At 34.6% G+C, this 18318-nt stretch overlaps 1 protein-coding gene across 1 annotated transcript in view; it reads left to right on the top strand.

Annotated features, from left to right (window-relative positions):
* The window catches only part of LOC136040707 (centrosomal protein of 290 kDa-like), a 229687-nt gene that overhangs the window by 5746 nt on the left and 205623 nt on the right, over nucleotides 1-18318 (top strand). Inside the window, exons 2-3 of the mRNA XM_065725009.1 lie at nucleotides 9901-9995; nucleotides 16909-17025. Of these exons, the coding sequence (XP_065581081.1) occupies nucleotides 9916-9995; nucleotides 16909-17025 (197 nt within the window). The 5' untranslated portion in view covers nucleotides 9901-9915. The remainder of the gene's footprint in view (nucleotides 1-9900; nucleotides 9996-16908; nucleotides 17026-18318) is intronic.

Here is an 18318-nt window from a genome sequence, read left to right as displayed (position 1 = left end):
ATTCAGGAATTAAATGGAAACGGAAATTAGTCCGTATATGAAAGAGGTTGTCCCCTCCTCAACGCCTCGCTCTTTACGCTAAAGTTTTTTATTGCTTTAATGTGAGAAAGAGTCAAACTTTAGCATAAGGAACGAGGTGTTGAGGAGGGGACAACCCCTTTCATATACGGAATAATTTCTGTTCGTTTTAAATTTTCAAGTCGCTCCTTACTTGCAGTTAAAAACACTTGTTTTTTCATACTTAATTTCTGAACGTTTTTTTAATTAATGCATGCTTTGATTTTGGCTAATCACACATGTATAATTAAAACGAAATTTGCATATTGATTTTTTTTAAAATAAATGGCTTTCTCATAGTTTTGATTAGACGATTTTGGTGTTGGGGAGAAGGCCTACTTGCCCTCCAATTTTTAGTTACTTAAAAGTGCAACTAGATTTTTTACAAATCTTCTTGTCTGTAATAAACAAAAAAAAGTTTTGTTTGTAATAAACAGACGTATTTTACAAATTAACTTAAGTAATGAGCCTCTATATTTGTGTATTTTTATTACGTATCTGAGGGGTTTCACCCCTCCTCAATACCTTGCTCTTTACACTAAAGCTTGGATTTTGTCCCAAATCCTTAAGAATGACCCCTGAATCACAAAGGCCGTAGAATAAACAGTTGAAATTACTAAAAATGCTTTAGCGCGAAGAGCAAGGTATTGTGGAGGAGACGAACCCCCTTATATACGTAATATCTTATGTTCTTTTTGAGTTTTAATGCTGCTCATTACTTCTAGTTGAAAAAATCTATCGTTTTTTTTTAAATAATGCTAGAAAATCCTGCGCCCCCTTCATTCCTCCATGGAGAAATCCTTGTACGTAACCCCCTCCTTCCGACGAACCCCCATCCCAAAGCGAAAAAGTCCCCCTGAAAACGTCTGTACACTTCATAATAACCAATACTATATGTAAACAACAGTCAAAGTTTGTAACTTGCAGCCCCTCCCCTGGGGACTGTGGGGGATTTAGTTGTCCCCAAAGAAATAATAAGTTTTTGACTACGCTGAACAGAATGGATATCTCAAAATTTTGATCCGGCGACTTTGGGAAAAAAGAGTGGGAGGGGGCCAAGATACCCTTCGATTTTTTGTCACTTAAAAAGTGCACTAGAACTTTTAATTTCAGTTAGAATGAGCCCTCTTTCGACATTCTAGGACCAATGGGTTGGTACAAATACCCCTGGGAAAAACGAAAAACAAACAAATAAACAAACACCGTGATAAGTCTTTTGACAAAAAAAAATACTAAATTCCACATTTTTGTAGATAGTAGCTTGAAAATTCTACAGTAGGGTTCTCTGATACGCTGAATCTGATGGTGTTATTTTCGTTAAGAGTCTACAAATTTTAGTGGGTGTTTCTCCCTATTTTCTAAAGTAAGGCAAATTTTCTCAGGCTCTTAACTTTTGATGGTATGACTAAACTTGATGAGACTTGTATATTTTAAATCAGCATTAAAAAATGATTCTTTTGATATAACTATGGGCATCAAAATTCCGGTTTTTAGAAATTTGGTTATTATTGAGCCGGGTCGCTCCTTTCGTTACCACGAACTGTTTGATTTTGTTTAAACCAATTGGCAGTTTTAGTTATTTGCAAGAAGTAAATACGAACTGAAAAAAAAAAAAACAAAAACAGCGACAAAAATCGAGTCTTTTCAAAATATTAAAACGTGTTTGTCAAAAATATTTAGTCATTTACATGTTGTTAACTGAAAATGACAAGTGTTTTTCTTTCTTTTTTCTTTTTACATCTCGTTTTCAGTTAAGCCCAGATGTGCCTTTCCAAAAGTTCGTGGTAACGACCTGTCAGAAAGGGGCGACTCTTGCTAATGGTGACCAAAAATTTTAAAGAAGGCGTTCTGATAACAAAGTATGCGTTGTTTATTGTTTTTTTACAGTAATTCTAAATATGCAAGTTTTAGCGACACATCAAAAATTCGACCCTGATAATATTTGCTAGAAGTTCATAAAAGGGGTACTCCCCCCCCCAAAAGTGAAATCTCAATCAAACTTACACCATCAGATTCAGCATACCAGAGAACTTGATGTGGCTCTATCTAAAAGTAGAGGGATTTTTTTTCTCTCTTTTCCCAAACGGGTGATCATATTGACCCATGATTTTAGAATACCAAGAGATGTCACACTGAAAAGGAAACTGAAATTTCTGGCACCATTTAAAATTAAATAAAACATTGCACCACTGTAAAGAGGTGTTCTCCACCATTTAATAGCGCAAAACAACTTTGGCTCAAAAAGGCCAATGTTGTTCTGATGTGTTATTTGGATAAAATCCGAGATAGCCGATCAATTAAGCATTATCAAAAATATGTATTGAACTTTATAACTTAATTAATCAACTTACTTAACATAATGTCAACGTAATAGTAATTAATGAAAGCAGTCAATATAATAAAATATATAGTGTAATTTCGCGTGGTGATTCACTCGTTTGTAAAAATGCATGTATTCCACACACAATAAACGGTTAGTATGGACAATTAGTTTACTAAGTATGAATTTTACTCCTTTTGTTTATTATTTGGGGTGGGGGCTGTAAATGAATAATTCAGTAATAGCTTCTGGCCTCTAGGGGTATGATTTTATTAGTATGGTTGAATTTGTTTGTTGAAAGCCTTGTGGTGCCGATTAGGTTGTACCATTGGTTATAAATATTTTTTCTTTGTCCTTTATTATTTTCTAATTTGTTTTTGCCACCTCTTCGGACAAGTTTATACTTCTCGGGGTGGCTGTTATTACTGTTTTTGTTTTAGTTTAATAACAAATGCTCTCTCTATAAACTTAGTTAATTCATTTTAGGCTTGATTGGGGTGTACCTAAAGCCTTACAAAATCTATTTTTTTATGACCAAGTTTCCTAACTTTAAGTGAGCCTTTAGAGAAATATAGAATGTCTTTTTTTTTGGGTGGAGAGTTCAGAAATCAGCCTCTAATCCCCTTTAGCGTGCAATATATGTGCTCCGAGACTATAGATAGCCTCCTATTTCAGATTCCTCCCCCCCTGTGTAATGTAAAAGTTCACTTGCACCTACTTACTGGAACAAAAAGGTAGAGGTAGGGGGATGGGGAGAGCGTCCTCAGTGCAACAATGAAATTTTCTGCGCGGGGTGGGGGGGGGGTAAATGCTACCAGAAGCACTGTTTTTACAGACATTTAAATGGGAATACTTTTCATTTTCTAATGTATTTCTTATGTTTTCTTATTTCTGTATGTCTCCAATTACTCATGTCTTCTTGTCTCCCAAGGGCATTTCCCGAAGGGCAAATGTGATTTCTCCTTGGGTTCCTGTACTGGTATCCATGGCAGATATCCCTACGAAAAGATTTGTTCGATGAATCTATGTTGTAACCGTGGAAAAGATGACCCTATAATTCATTTTCGCTATTTCAGACCCCCCCCCTTCCAATAAATATTTGAGGGGTGCACTTTTTCAGATATAATTATCCTTTCGGAGCCATTTTTATAGGAACATAAACTTGAATTTAAGAAAAGAGGATAACTCTGTTTTTGTTTGTCGAAACAGCTAGCTTTTTTGTAGTTTTTTAATTTTTTTTTTATTAAGTTTATTTAGTTTATTTTTATTATATTTTATTATATTTATTATTATATTTTTATTTATATTATTTTTATTTATTTTAGTTTTTATGTAGTTTATTTTTTTATTTTTTTTGTAGTTTATTGTAGTTTTTTGTTTACCGTATTATTGAATGTTGATTATTCTAATATTGATGATTCATTGCCTATTTATGTGAATAAAATTTTTATTAAGCTCTTGGAATTATTATTAAGCTTCAAATTTATATTTAACGATCTCAGAATTAATAATATGTATTTTAAATATTTTAGTTTTCGATACTCACTCTGTGATTTCAGCAATCCGCACTTGTCGCCTTTCAGTTTAGGCATTTTTTTGTAAAATGCCTAAAATTGCATTTTGCTTTTTTGTAAAATTGCACTTTTATGTAAAATCAAGCTTGTTTCTGATGAATTTCTAAAGGACTACGAGTCAAAAGATGTGTAGTCTAATATGTATAAATTGATCCAGGTGGAGGGATCTGGGCTCAAAAACCCTCTTTTTATGCTCTTTAAATGATACCGGAATGATTAATCTCTAAAATAAACCAACGTCTTTATGCTTAAAATAAACACGCACCAGTGATTAGGCTTCTGGCAAAAAATACGAAATCCCACATTTTTGTAGATTGGACCTTGAAATTTTTTCTATAGGGTTCTCTGATACGCTGAATGTGATGGTGTGATTTTCATTAAGATTCAATGACTTTTAGGGGATGTTTCCCCCTATTTTCCAAAATAAGGTAAATTTTCTCAGGCTCGTAACTTTTGATGACAAGGACTAAATTTGATAAAATTTATATATTTGAAATCAGCATAAAAATCCGAAATTCTGTTTTTTAGAGTTTCGTTTACTATTGAGCCGGGTCGCTCCTTACTACAGTTTGTTACCACGAACTGTTTGATGAGGGTCAGTCTTTGGAACTGTGCTTAAGGTGTTCCATTTATCCAGATAAAAACTATACAAACCAAAGTATTTTTGGTCCAGACATTCAATTATTACCTATGAGTAGGGGTTTGCCCCCTCTTAATCCCTCATTCTTCACGCTAAAGTTTTTGAGTACTTTTAAAAAAGCCTCTTATTCTAATGACACGAGCCTTGTGTCTCTGAAGTCTTTCTTATCGAATTAGGACAAAAGTTAAACTTAGTGTAAAGAGCGGGATATTGAGGAGGAGGAGACCCATCGTGTAAGGGGAAATTACAAGGAGTAATTTCTGTTTATTTTAAGAATTAATGTGGCTCCTTACTTCCAGTTGAAAAACGTGTTTTTTGTTTAGTTTCTAATCGTCTATCAAACGGTGAATCTGGTGGTGCGATTTTTCATTAAGAAACCTTGACTTTTTGGGAGTGTTTCCCCTCTTTTTCAAAAATCCGGCAAATTTTTTCACTCTCGTAGCTTTTGAAAGGTAACATTAAACTATTTGAATCTTATATACTTGGAATCAGTATAAAAAATTCTTTTGATGTATCTATTGATATAAAATTCCGTTTCTGAGAGTTTTAGTTACTACTGAGCCGCGTCGCTCCTTATTTACAGTTCGTTACCACGAACTGTCTCATCATTGGAATTACAAAGGATGACTGGATACAGGATCAGAATCGCATTAGAAAAACCTAGCGTGACCCTTTGTTTGCACATTGCTTGTGCGTAAATTTTAGGGAAAGTTAGAAAAGGGTTCTTCATTTGCATTTTTTTTTCAAGTCGTATCGAGTGGTTCTAGAGGTTCTATCACCAAATTAATTGTGTCAAAAAACAGATATCCCTCATAAGGAATATCCTGTTTGTTTTTTTGTAACTTATCACAAAGAATTAAAGTATCACAGCGTGTAACTTATCACTACATGTTAAAGGTTGTCACAAATTCACACAAGTCATATAACTTTCATTTTTAATATGTGAATTGACGGGTTGACTTACCATCCATACTCATGAGTTCCCTTTATTCCGACAATGGCTTATAGATTTAAAAAGTTTTGATTATAAAATTGAAGAAAATCAAAATCTTTTAATATTTCGAAAACAATATGCAATGAATGTTCCATAACAAAGGTTTATCCTTAGGTCCAACTTTAACGGAGAACATTTACGAGGGTGAATTGCGTAGCTATTTATTCCTAAGTGCGGGCGCCCGTAAAATAACAAGCCGACAACATGTTCAGAAGGTCTGTCTCAAACGAATTTCATAAGCTAACATATATTGATATTGCGAGAATTAAAAAAGGCCTATTTTTGCAGAAGACACCATTAGTATGTGATAAAGGTAGACGTTTCTTTTTATAGTGCTTTTATTGTATAAGCCTAGAATTGGGGTTGTTGAGAAGGAAACATGTTAAGAATTTAATTCTTGCTTTGTAATTAAATAAAAAAAAACTAGTTTTTTTTAACTGAAAGTAAGGAGCGACATTAAAACTTAAAACGAACAGAAATTACTCCGTATATGAAATGGGTTGTCCCCTCCGCAATCCCTCGCTCTTTACGCTAAAGTTTTTAATTGTTTTAAAAAGTAGAATTGTAGCAGAGTCAAACTTTAGCGTAAAGAGCGAGGGATTGCGGAGGGGACATTTTGTAGATAGGAGCTTGAAACTCCTACTATAGGGTTTTCTGATACAGTGAATCTGATGGTGAAATTTTCGTTAAGATCCTATGACTTTTAGGGGGTATTTCCCCCTAATTTCCAAAATAAGGCAAATTTTCTCAGGCTCGTAACTTTTGATGACAAAGACAAAATTTGATGAAACTTATATATTTAAAATCAGCATAAAAATCCAATTCTTTTGATATATCTTTTAGCATCGAAGTTCCTTTTTTTAGAGTTTCGTTTACTATTGAGCCGGGTCGCTCCTTACTACAGTTCGTTACCACGAACTGTTTGATATTTAGAAAAATTTTAGTTACCAAAATTCTGTCGCGAGAGGACTCAACCTAACGGAAATTAAAATTTCTAGTGTACTTTTTAAATGACCAAAAGAAATTGGAGGGCAACTACACCCCAACCCACGCTTATTTTTTCCAAAGTCATTGGATCAAAATTTCAAGATGGCCATTTTGTTCAACATGGTCAAAAGATCTAATAACTATGTCTTTAAGGACGACTTAATCCCCCACAGTTCCCTTAGCGAAGGGCTGCAAGTTATGAACTTTGCCCATTGCTTACATATAGTATTGGTTATTGGGAAGCATACATACGTTTTCAGAGGGATTTTTTCTGGTGATGGGGAGGGGGTTATGTGAAGTGATCTTTCCATGGAGGAATTCATCATGGGGAAGATTATTTCCATGAAGGAGGTGTATTATTAAAAAAAAAGTGTTATTTAAAAAACAATGAGAAATTAAATAAGTAAGGAGTAATATTAAAACTTAAAACAAAGAGAAATTATTAAGTATATGAGGGGGCTTGTCCCTTCTCAGTACCCTAACATGCTAATTTCGTTTTAATTATTCGTGTATGTTGAGCCAAAATCAAAACCTGCATTAGCTCAAAAACTTTCAGAACTTAAATAATAAATAACAATTTTTATTTTAAGTGAAAGTAAGAAGTGACTCAAAACGAAGAGAAATTATTCCGTATATGAAAAGGGCTGTTCCCTCCTCGATGCCTACTCTTTTCGCTAAAGTTTGACTCTTTCTCAAAACTCTACTTTTTAAACGTAAAATAATTAGCGTAAAGAGCGGGGCATTGAGGAAGGGACAGCCCCTTTCATATACGGAAGAATTTCTGTTCGCTTCAAATTTTAATGTCACTCCTTACTTTCAGTTAAAAACTTTGTTATTTAATCAGTATCAAAGGCGATGCTTTGATGACAGAGATTTTTAATTGAAATAGCAAAATAGAATCAGTAATTTGCGTTTTTTCTAGCCAATAATCAGCTGAAAAAATCAGCTATAAATAATATAATTTTCAAACAGTTCGTGGTAACGAACTGTAGTAAGGAGCGACCCGGCTCAATTGTAATCAAAATTTAAAAAAAAGAACTTTGATACCAATAGTTACATCAAAAGAATCAAATTTTAATGCTGATTTTAAATATATAAGTTTCATCAAGATCAGTTATACCCATCAAAAGTTACGAGCCTGAGAAAATTTGCCTTATTTTAGAAAATAGGAGAAAACAACCCCTAAAAGTCATAGAATCATAACGAAAATCACAGCATCAGATTCAGCGCATCAGAGAACCCTAGTGTAGAAGTTTCAAGCTCCTATCTACAAAAAAGTGGAATTTTGCATTTTTTGCCAGAAGGAAGATCACGGATGCGTGTGTATTTGTTTGTTTGTTTTTTTTTTTTTTTCCAGGGGTGATCGTATCGACCCAGCGGTCCTAGAATGTTGCGAGAGGGCTTATTCTAACGGAAATGGAAAGTTGTATTGCCCTTTAAGTGACCAAAAAAATTGGAGGGTACCTAGCCCCCCTCCTTCCCTTTATTTTCCCAAAGTCACCGGATCAAAATTCTGAGATAGCCATTTTATTCGGTGTAGTCAAAAAACCTTATAACTATGTCTTTGGGGACGACTTACTCACCCACAGTCCCCGTGGGAGGGGCTACAAGTTACAAACTTTGACCAGTGCTTACATACAGTAATGGTTATTGGAAAGTGTACAGACGTTTTCAGGGAGATTTTTTGGTTGGGGGCAGGGGTTGAGAAGAGGGGGATATGTTGGGGGAACTTTCCATGGAGGAATTTGTCATGGGGGAAGAGATTTTCTAGCATTATTAAAAAAAAACAATGAAAAAATAAATATGAAATTTTTTTTTTTAACTGAAAGTAAGGAGCAGCATTAAAACTTAACACGAATAGAAATTATTACGCATATGAGGGGCTCACCTCCTCCTAATACCTCACTCTTTACGCTAAGATATTTTTAGTAATTTCAACTATTTATTCTACGGCTTTTGTGATTCAGGGGTCATTCTTAAGAAATTGGGACAAAATTTAAGCCTTAGTGTTAAGAGCGAGGTACTGACGAGGGGGTGAACCCCCTCATATACGTAATAAAAACAATGAGAATAAAGAAGTTCGTTACGTAAGCTGATTTTTAAGTTACGTATATCTTTTACTAATAAAAACATTTGTTAAAAATTAAAAGTTCTAGTTGCCTTTTTAACTAACCGAAAAATCGGAGGGCAACTAGGCCTCCTCCCCCGCTCCTTTTTTCTCAAAATCATTCGATCAAAACTGTGAGAAAGCCATTTAGCCAAAAAAATAAATATGAAAATTTCATTTTAATTACTCATCTGCGGAGAACCAAAATCAAATCATGAATTGATTCAAAAACGTTCAGAAATTAAATAAAAAAAAAGTTTTTATCCGAAAGTAAGGAGCGACATTAAAACTCAACACGAACCGAAATTACTTTGTATACGAAAGGGGCTGCTTCTTCATCAACGCCCCGCTCTTTTCGCTAAAGTTTTTTACTGTTTTAAAAAGTAGAATTAAGAGAAAGAGTCAAACTTTAGCGTAAAGAGCGGGTATATTTGGGGTTCGCCTTATTACGTATATGGGGGTTCGTTCAATATGCGTAACAATTTCTGTTCGCTTTGAGTTTTAATTTTGCTCCTTACTTTCAGTTGAAAAAAACTTGTTTTTTCCTTATTTAAGTTCTGAATGTTTTTGAATTAATGAAGGTTTTGATTTTGGCTCACCGTATAGGAATTATTAAAATGAAATTTCCATATTAAATTTACTTTTTCTGGCTAAATGGCTTTCCTAAAATTTTGATCTGACGATTTTGAGAAAAAAGCGGTGGGGGAGGGGGCCTAACTACCCTACAATTTTTTTGTCACTTGAAAAGGCCACTTGAACTTTTAGTTTTATTTACGAATGCAGTTATTTGTAAAAAATAATGCAACTTACGAATTAAATTAACTAACGTTAATTTACGTCTTGATTTACGTCTCTTCCCCCATGTTAAATTCCTCCATGGAAAGATCCTCTCACATAACTCCCTCCACCTGACATCCCTACTATCAGAAAAAATTACCCCTGAAAACGTCACCATACTTCCCAATAACCAATACTGTGTGTAAACAATGGGCAAAGTTCGTAACTTGCAGCCCTTCCCCCGGGACTGTGGGGGATTAAGTCGTCCTAAAAGACATAGGTATTAGATTTTTACATAGTTACAACGAGCTGTTTGTTGATCAATATTTCTATTCTTGTTGAGTTTTGGTTTCTATAGATGGTTGAACGGTTTGACTTGCACATGATTCTTACATTTCATTTCAGTCATGAGTTGATATTCTTGAAGTGTATATTTTATTTCAGATATAGTCGATTAACATGGGAAAAGGCGACCCACTTTGTCCACTTGGATTCCATCCGCAAGTAAGATGGCCAACCAGGTGTAAAAGATGTTTCAGGTTAGTTTATTTATACAATTGCAAGTAAATTTAAAGTACCACTTACACTGAAACCTACACAACCAATTGTGCCTAAAAAAAGAAAAATCGGGAATTCAAATTTTGAATAAAAGGACTTTCATTTGTTTTTTTTTTTGGTAGTGAATGCCAAATTAAAATAAAAGAAACATTAGTGAAAAATCTGCCAAAAATCAGCTAAAATTTTAAGGGAATAAACAGATATAACTTCCTTTGAAAATATGCCTCTGTGTTGGAATCAACAAAAACCTTTGAACTAACTTTGAACTAATTTATGTTTGAAAACAACATATTAATAAAAATCACATCCATAAAGGGAAGGCAACAAGGTGCCTACTAAAAGACGACACCAATACATTGACTCTCAACCGATTAAATATTCAATAAAACACAAAATGATTATACTCTCTCTTATAATACTTTTTAGTAAAAATATACAAAAGAAAAATTTAAATGATTAACCATTTTTCATCATTCAAAAATACTTCTTAAATCTGGTTTTAATTAAACTGACATGGTCAGCCCCCCACTCCCTCCTCAATGCCAGTCAGAATACTAATCCAAATTTTCTGAACAAATAACAGATAGTGAAGCCGGTAGGTGTGGGTTCTTGATACTCAAGCATGAGATTATCGGAATTCCTAGTAACATATGAGTGAAGGGCAATATTAACACGAATTAACTGTCTAAAGGCTGAAGGAAATACATTACACTAACATTGGTATACAAAATTGCAGCTTCTTGATACTCAAGCATGAGATTATCGGAATTCCTAGTAACATATGAGTGAAGGGCAATATTAACAGGAATTAACTGTCTAAAGGCTGAAGGAAATACATTACACTAACATTGGTATACAAAATTGCAGCTTCTTGATACTCAAGCATGAGATTATCGGAATTCCTAGTAACATATGAGTGAAGGGCAATATTAACAGGAATTAACTGTCTAAAGGCTGAAGGAAATACATTACACTAACATTGGTATACAAAATTGCAGCTTCTTGATACTCAAGCATGAGATTATCGGAATTCCTAGTAACATATGAGTGAAGGGCAATATTAACAGGAATTAACTGTCTAAAGGCTGAAGGAAATACATTACACTAACATTGGTATACAAAATTGCAGCTTCTTGATACTCAAGCATGAGATTATCGGAATTCCTAGTAACATATGAGTGAAGGGCAATATTAACAGGAATTAACTGTCTAAAGGCTGAAGGAAATACATTACACTAACATTGGTATACAAAATTGCAGCTTCTTGATACTCAAGCATGAGATTATCGGAATTCCTAGTAACATATGAGTGAAGGGCAATATTAACAGGAATTAACTGTCTAAAGGCTGAAGGAAATACATTACACTAACATTGGTATACAAAATTGCAGCTTCTTGATACTCAAGCATGAGATTATCGGAATTCCTAGTAACATATGAGTGAAGGGCAATATTAACAGGAATTAACTGTCTAAAGGCTGAAGGAAATACATTACACTAACATTGGTATACAAAATTGCAGCTTCTTGATACTCAAGCATGAGATTATCGGAATTCCTAGTAACATATGAGTGAAGGGCAATATTAACAGGAATTAACTGTCTAAAGGCTGAAGGAAATACATTACACTAACATTGGTATACAAAATTGCAGCTTCTTGATACTCAAGCATGAGATTATCGGAATTCCTAGTAACATATGAGTGAAGGGCAATATTAACAGGAATTAACTGTCTAAAGGCTGAAGGAAATACATTACACTAACATTGGTATACAAAATTGCAGCTTGCACTGCACTCTCAAACGCTTGAAAAAAGATGCTGTGCCATTATCTCCTTCAACACAACCTCCCAGCAATCGAACAGCTCTAATCTATAAAAACTTTACTCTTTTAAAGCTCACATAAAAATCACTCGATCACAAAAGACAATTGTAAGAAATGTAAAGGCTTACTATTGCATGGTATAATGTTGGAAGAGTTTATAGACGTAAAACATCCTACTGTCATGCTTCTAAAATTTACTACAGATTAAGAAGAAACCCGGGTAACGTACCTCCCTCACCTGTGACAAAGCTTTACTACTAAAGAAATACCTTTTTATCAAAATTTCCCAGACTTCCAACTCTACCGTATATAATATTTTTTTCTTAGAACTGACAGAAAACCTAAACTTGTAAACACAGGAAATGTGATTACTTTCAGCAGCAAATCCTCAATTGTTTGACTTGAAACGCTTGCTGGGTCATTCGCAAAAGATGCAAGGAAATACTCAAGCAAATAAAATCGCATTGTATCAACATAAACTAGATTTAAGAGGAGCCCTAAAACTGATCCTTGAGGAACGCTGCAATCAATTTCAGAAGGAGACGATAAATAAAATCTCGATAGATCTTCCACGTAAAAAATATCAAATGAATCTAAACAAGGACCTCTCACTCATGTATATTTTAACCGCTTTATTGAAATCTTAAAATCAACTGTATCAAAGGCCTTTCAGAGATCAATTAAAACATTAAGATGAATTTCATTACGTTGAAAGTTCATATTCTTAGTAATATAAAGGAGTTGCACGGTATGTGACGTTGAATGGCTTTGCCTAATGCTAAAATGTGTCTCACTTATTCTGGTGGAAGCACCTTTGAAAATTTGCTTCGACGATTATGTGCTTCTCCCAGTTTAAGATTGCCCTTGTTTGTATTTTTTTCAGTTCGTCTTCGTCTTGTTTTATTATGCTAGAAGTTATTCGTTTCTCTTCCCTTTAATTTCTCTATTACTATAGTGTTGTACTTTTACATTTATGACCGGAAATAAATTTATACATGCACATAAATGATAAAAAGTGTACGAACGAAAAGATTTGTAAAATTTAACTGATTAGTTTTGTTTATTCATTTTTAGGGTTCAACGTGGCACGTGATTTTTAAAAACCCAAAAGCAAGATTTTAGAAAGTTCTGGTTTTCACTCTAGAGATAGACCTAGGCCTAAGTCTTAGTGACAAACCTAGACCAGGTAGACCTGAGATGGACCCTGGAGTTGAAAAGTGTCGCAATTTGGTGTATTTGGTGCTTCAAAATTTGAAGAAAACTAGCGTTAAAATTGGACAGAAACATTTTTTTTATTGCGTTAAAATATTTTATCATTAACATATTGAACTACACGTTTTATTGAGATATTTCGTACAGACATTAGTTAGTCTCCCAGGAGCTGTTGGTGAAAAAGTTAAGAGACTGTTTCAGCATCTTCGGCACAGTTTCTGGGCACACCTTAACACGATAATCATTATGATTACGTTATTTTAATTATATTCTGCTTGGCAAGCCTGAGGTTGGGCCAAGAATGTGCCCCCTCTGACTAAAAATACTGACAATGTTGTATAAATTTAAACATTTTTTACTGTTTATAAAAAATGACTATCGTTTGGATAAAACGTATAAGCTTATTGCCAGAAAAAAGATTAGAGGTTTAGTGCTAAAAAACTCATTGGATGCCCCTAGATTCTGCTGATATCATTTGAATTTGTTTTGATGGACTTGTACATAAAACACTGCACCTTATTAAGTCGAGTCCAACAAATGTGCTGAGGTATTGAAAAGAAGGATGAAAAAAAATACTGAATTCAAAAAGTAATTCGGATGTACAATTTGCCCATTCTTTGTGGTGATACTAGTCATGTCTCTAAGTGGTAATTCGGATGTTCTTTGAGGTGATACTAGTCATGTCTCTAAGTGGAAGTATTGGAGCGATGGAAGTGTGAACTTTGAAAAAATGCGGTTGGAAGAATTAGAATTAAAGATTCCTGGCAACTTAAAATGAATAACTGAAAAGTTTCTGTTAGAAAAATTAATAAATAGATCCAGTTTCTTTTCTTAGCAGTTAATTTGCTTGGCAGGGTTCATTTTGCTCCTATTGGTATTGAAAAAGGAACTCTTAAATGGAGCTTATAACAATACATCCCTAGGGATCCTCGAAAAAGAGCCCTAAGCTGCAGATCACAGCGGTAGAGTGGTGTAACATACTACCGATTGCCTAGCCCAACTGGTAGGACGGCTAACGCAGCAGGGTGCCAAGGGTCTGGAGAACCTCTGGTGAAGAATATTTAAAACATTTGGAAATCAAAATCACTCGCAGAATAGAACTACTACGACTTTCAAGGTAGTCAACGGTTGCCATGTCAGTGTGGTGCCTGCTCCAACAAGTATACAAGCTACATGACGTAGAAATCAACAGGTGGTCGAGGATTCCCAATAGTAAAGTTCAAAGTTTTGTGGTCTGTCTGAAGAGCTATTTCTTGTCATCAAAAGACGTCGCGTCAAGCTCCCTACCCTACCTTGTGTCATCCAAAAGATGCGACATGTTACGACGTCCTCATGTATGAGCCGTCACATTCCTGGAGACAACAGCTGGAAAGACAGAAGAAGAATCCTTGGCAAACATTCAAAGAAGACCTCGAACTGTGAGGAGGCTTCTGGACGCATGCTTGGAAATGGGAGTGGAACTGGTTGAAAATCACCATGGAAGCTGCAGCTGATAGATTGAGGTGGTTTTTGGGAGTGACTCCAAGACCCGGTAGTAGCAGCCAGGATAGTTCATCCTTTGGTTACTGCTAAAATAAGTATTCGTACTGACTTAGCTCTATTGAAATAATTTTCATAAATACTATTGAAAAGTTTGTGTGATGTAACATAAATTTACAAAACTGGTGGTCAAAGATTGATAGTTACTTTTGAATATATTTTAATATATTAAGATGGTAAAGTGGATATGGAATAAAAAAAAATAAAAAAAATATGCCGTCTTCCAACGCTCTTCCCAGCAATCATAACAGAGGAACTGAAATAGCTTAAATTAAAAAAAAAAAATTGTAAATTATGGTGTTTTCCTATGCTTTATTTCTTTTTTATTAAAAGTGATCTTTTTTCAAATATTTTAATTAAATTTTGCTTGTTTGTTGCCAATGTTGCCATATACCAGCTTCAAAAACTGGGTATCAAGTTCGGGCATGTTTAAAAAAAATTGAGAAACATTTCAAGCAGAAGAAATAAAGTTTGGATTCCCGATTTCTATCTGAACTTGTAAAAATTTTGATATTTTTCGGACTTCTCCCAGACAGTAAATAAATAAATAAATAACACAGTAAATAAATTTTTCTTTATACATTACTTTAGAATTTTGCTTACTACTGGTCGGGCTTGGTCGTTTAATACAGTTTTTACTGTGTATTTTTACTGTAATACGGTCTCTCAGACATTAAGATGCCTTCTTGTTTCCACGGTCACCTTAAATTTTTGACAAACTCGAGAATTTGATCGTTCATTTCGAGTGAGACGATCCCTCCACTCTAAGCGTTTTCCAAGATTTTAGGTTCCCCCCTCCAACTCCCCCAATGTCATCGGAAGAGTGACTCCCCCAAAGAGCTTTGAAACATTAAATCCTTCCAAACATCAAATTTCATTAAGATCCCATCACTCGTTCGTAAGTTAAAAATACTTCATTTTTTCATTTTTTTCCGAATTAAGATGCCTTCTTGTTCCCACGGTCACCTTAAATTTTTGCTTTAGCCTTCATCCTGGATACGGCCTTGGTCAACGGACTGACGTTATGATTTACGCGACAACTTAGTTGAATTCCATTATTACTAACTATCATAGAGAAAAGAACTGTCTCATACTGGAGTGGCAAAATGCCCTAAGAGTAATGTGTACCCTCGGCTTTCATGGGTCACGTTTTACACCCGTATAAAAGTACAAAGCGTATAAAAGTACAAAGTAAAGTTAATGTCTGGGAGACCGTAAAAAAAAAGCTTTTCAAATCGAAATAATTTCTTTTCAACTCAAAGGTACATATACTATGTCGCGACAAAAAACAAAAATACATTTATTTGGACATGCATGACTAACATAGATTTATTAACGTATTCACCAAAAATAGGTGTTTCAAAAATAGATGTAAATGGAATAAATCGTTGATTCAAATTAGCTGCACACTAGACGAGCAAAATTAAACTGTCCTGTGGTGGCGCAGTGGGTTTGACCTTAGCTTGGTAATACGGATACCCAGAGATACCCAGAGATCGAACCATGCTGCAGAAATGCACTACAGGGCCGACGCAGGGACCTTAGTAGTCAAGAAGCGTCGTTAATCTGATACAATACAATATAAAATTAAGCTGATTAGTAAAAATATAACGAATCAAAAAGCTAAAATTTTCGCAGATTTGAGCTGCATTGTTTTTTTCTCAGTAATTTTATGCCCAGAAAAAGAAAAACTGAAAAGATTCAAAAACTGAAAGATTCCCTTGAAAGATTCAAGGGATATTTGAGATTCGGGAGATTCAAATGAGATGACAACTCCCAAAGATGACTGTAGAAGTGATATCTTGATACTATCAGACGAGCTGCCAAAAATTCTTGCAGATTGGAGCTTCATTGTTTTGATTTTTTTCCAGTATTTTTATACTCATAAAAAAAAGAACTGCTCTGAAGGTTTTACATTTTCAGTAAATTGTAAAAGACGCTCTAAGCCTTTTGAGGATTTCAAGGGAGATGGCAACTCCCAAATATGACTATTGAAGTGATATTTGGCGACTTTCCGAGGAGCTGCCTACTTTCTGCTACCTGTTGCATATCTTTGGGTGCCATGTCTGCCGTTATGCCAATCTTAGCAACGTCCCACCAAGCGCTAAACAATTCCTGCACTGCCTGGCACAGTCCTCACGATGCTTAACACGCGTACCCTGATGTACACGATTTACGAAATTCGGTGACCCCACGCCACAGTCATGAAAAAGTTTTTTATGCTATTATTTTTAGTAATAACAAGCAATTGTGTTGAAAATTTTTCGAAGTGTAATTCCTAGTCTTAAAGCCCTACTGAATTGATTTAATTTATTCTAGGGATTACAAAGAACATATCGGTAAAAATAATGAAGAAGCTGGGTCTGGCAAATTAAGAAAAGATGACGTGACATCATCTAGCCCTGCACTTAGTGATTTTGATCTTTCATACCAAAGGTATTCTTCCATATTTCACCTTAATCCTTATGCATGAAATTAAATCCGTGTTTGGTTCCATTTGCTATAGATTTCTGGTCTCTAAAGCAGCTAATATCTAGAAAAAGACACTTTTCAAGAATTGTAATTGAGATATAGTAGCTATTACTACGATAAAGTGACTGTTAAATAGCTGACGAACCCCTACTTCCTATATTTTGACTGTATGGATAAGCTCCTTCTAGTAGTAGCTATAAATATTAGATTTAAATGAGCCCCTAAACTGCTCAATGTGAGGTTTCAATGCCCCACTAGCGACGAAGGAAAACGGCAAAGACACATCACTGCTTTGCATGCGAAAGAGTGATGTTTCTTGATGCTGAAGATAGGGGACTGTAACTCAACTATACGAGGTTTTTGGCTATCGTGATTCCAATGGTGTATTTTTTATTTTGATCCGGCACCATATTTGAGCCGTTTCAGGCTATGTCTCAAAATTCTCGTAAATTTTTCTTTGCAATAAACTTTTACCATTATGATTAATCAAAATAATAGTTACCATTCCTGAATAGGCTACACATGGCGATTCTATTTCTCTAGACAGTTTTTTCTTGAAAAAGTGATTTGAAATTTTCGGTTACTATGGGCTAGAGTTCGTTCTTTACTTTAAAAATATGATTGTATCTCTGATTTTGATTACTGGGATTAAAGCGAAGAAGCTTGATCTGGGAAACTAAAAAAAATGCCCTGACTTCACCTAGTCTTGGGCTAAGTTACTAAGGCACACTTGAACTATTTTCAAAAGGAAACATCCCACTTAGGATAAGCTTTGTAAATAAGAATCTATTTCAGTAAGTGGATTGTCGCAAGCCCAGATGGGTTGGATATGCATTTCAGAGAAAAAAAAAGTGAAAAAGTACAAAAAATGTCAATTCATTGAGCAGGAGGGAAAAATAACACGAAATGCTTAGAACTAAATGGTTTCAGATAAAAAAAAAACCCATTTGCTACATAATACATATATAGATAATACCACAGGTTGAATAGCCATTTATTGCGTATTAGACAAATATTAAGCCACATGGAGTACTTGAGTAAACTTTTTATCAGTTGCTGGATTTCTACTTAAAACCAGGGCTGCCAACTGTCAACGTCTAAATAGAGTTCAAATCAAAACCAAGAAAGAATATTTTCTGCTCAAAAAGAGCGGGAGTCAAAAAATTTGCGCGAATCCCCTCTGAGGTATTTAAAAGCATTTCACACAAAAAGTGTGCAAGTTGGCAACCCTGTTCCTCACATTAAACACACTTCTGA

The sequence above is a fragment of the Artemia franciscana genome, chromosome 21, assembly GCF_032884065.1.
Source record: "Artemia franciscana chromosome 21, ASM3288406v1, whole genome shotgun sequence".
Taxonomy (NCBI): domain Eukaryota; kingdom Metazoa; phylum Arthropoda; class Branchiopoda; order Anostraca; family Artemiidae; genus Artemia; species Artemia franciscana.
The sequence above is the reverse complement of the archived record's forward strand: the minus strand, read 5'-3'. Positions and strand labels throughout refer to the sequence as shown.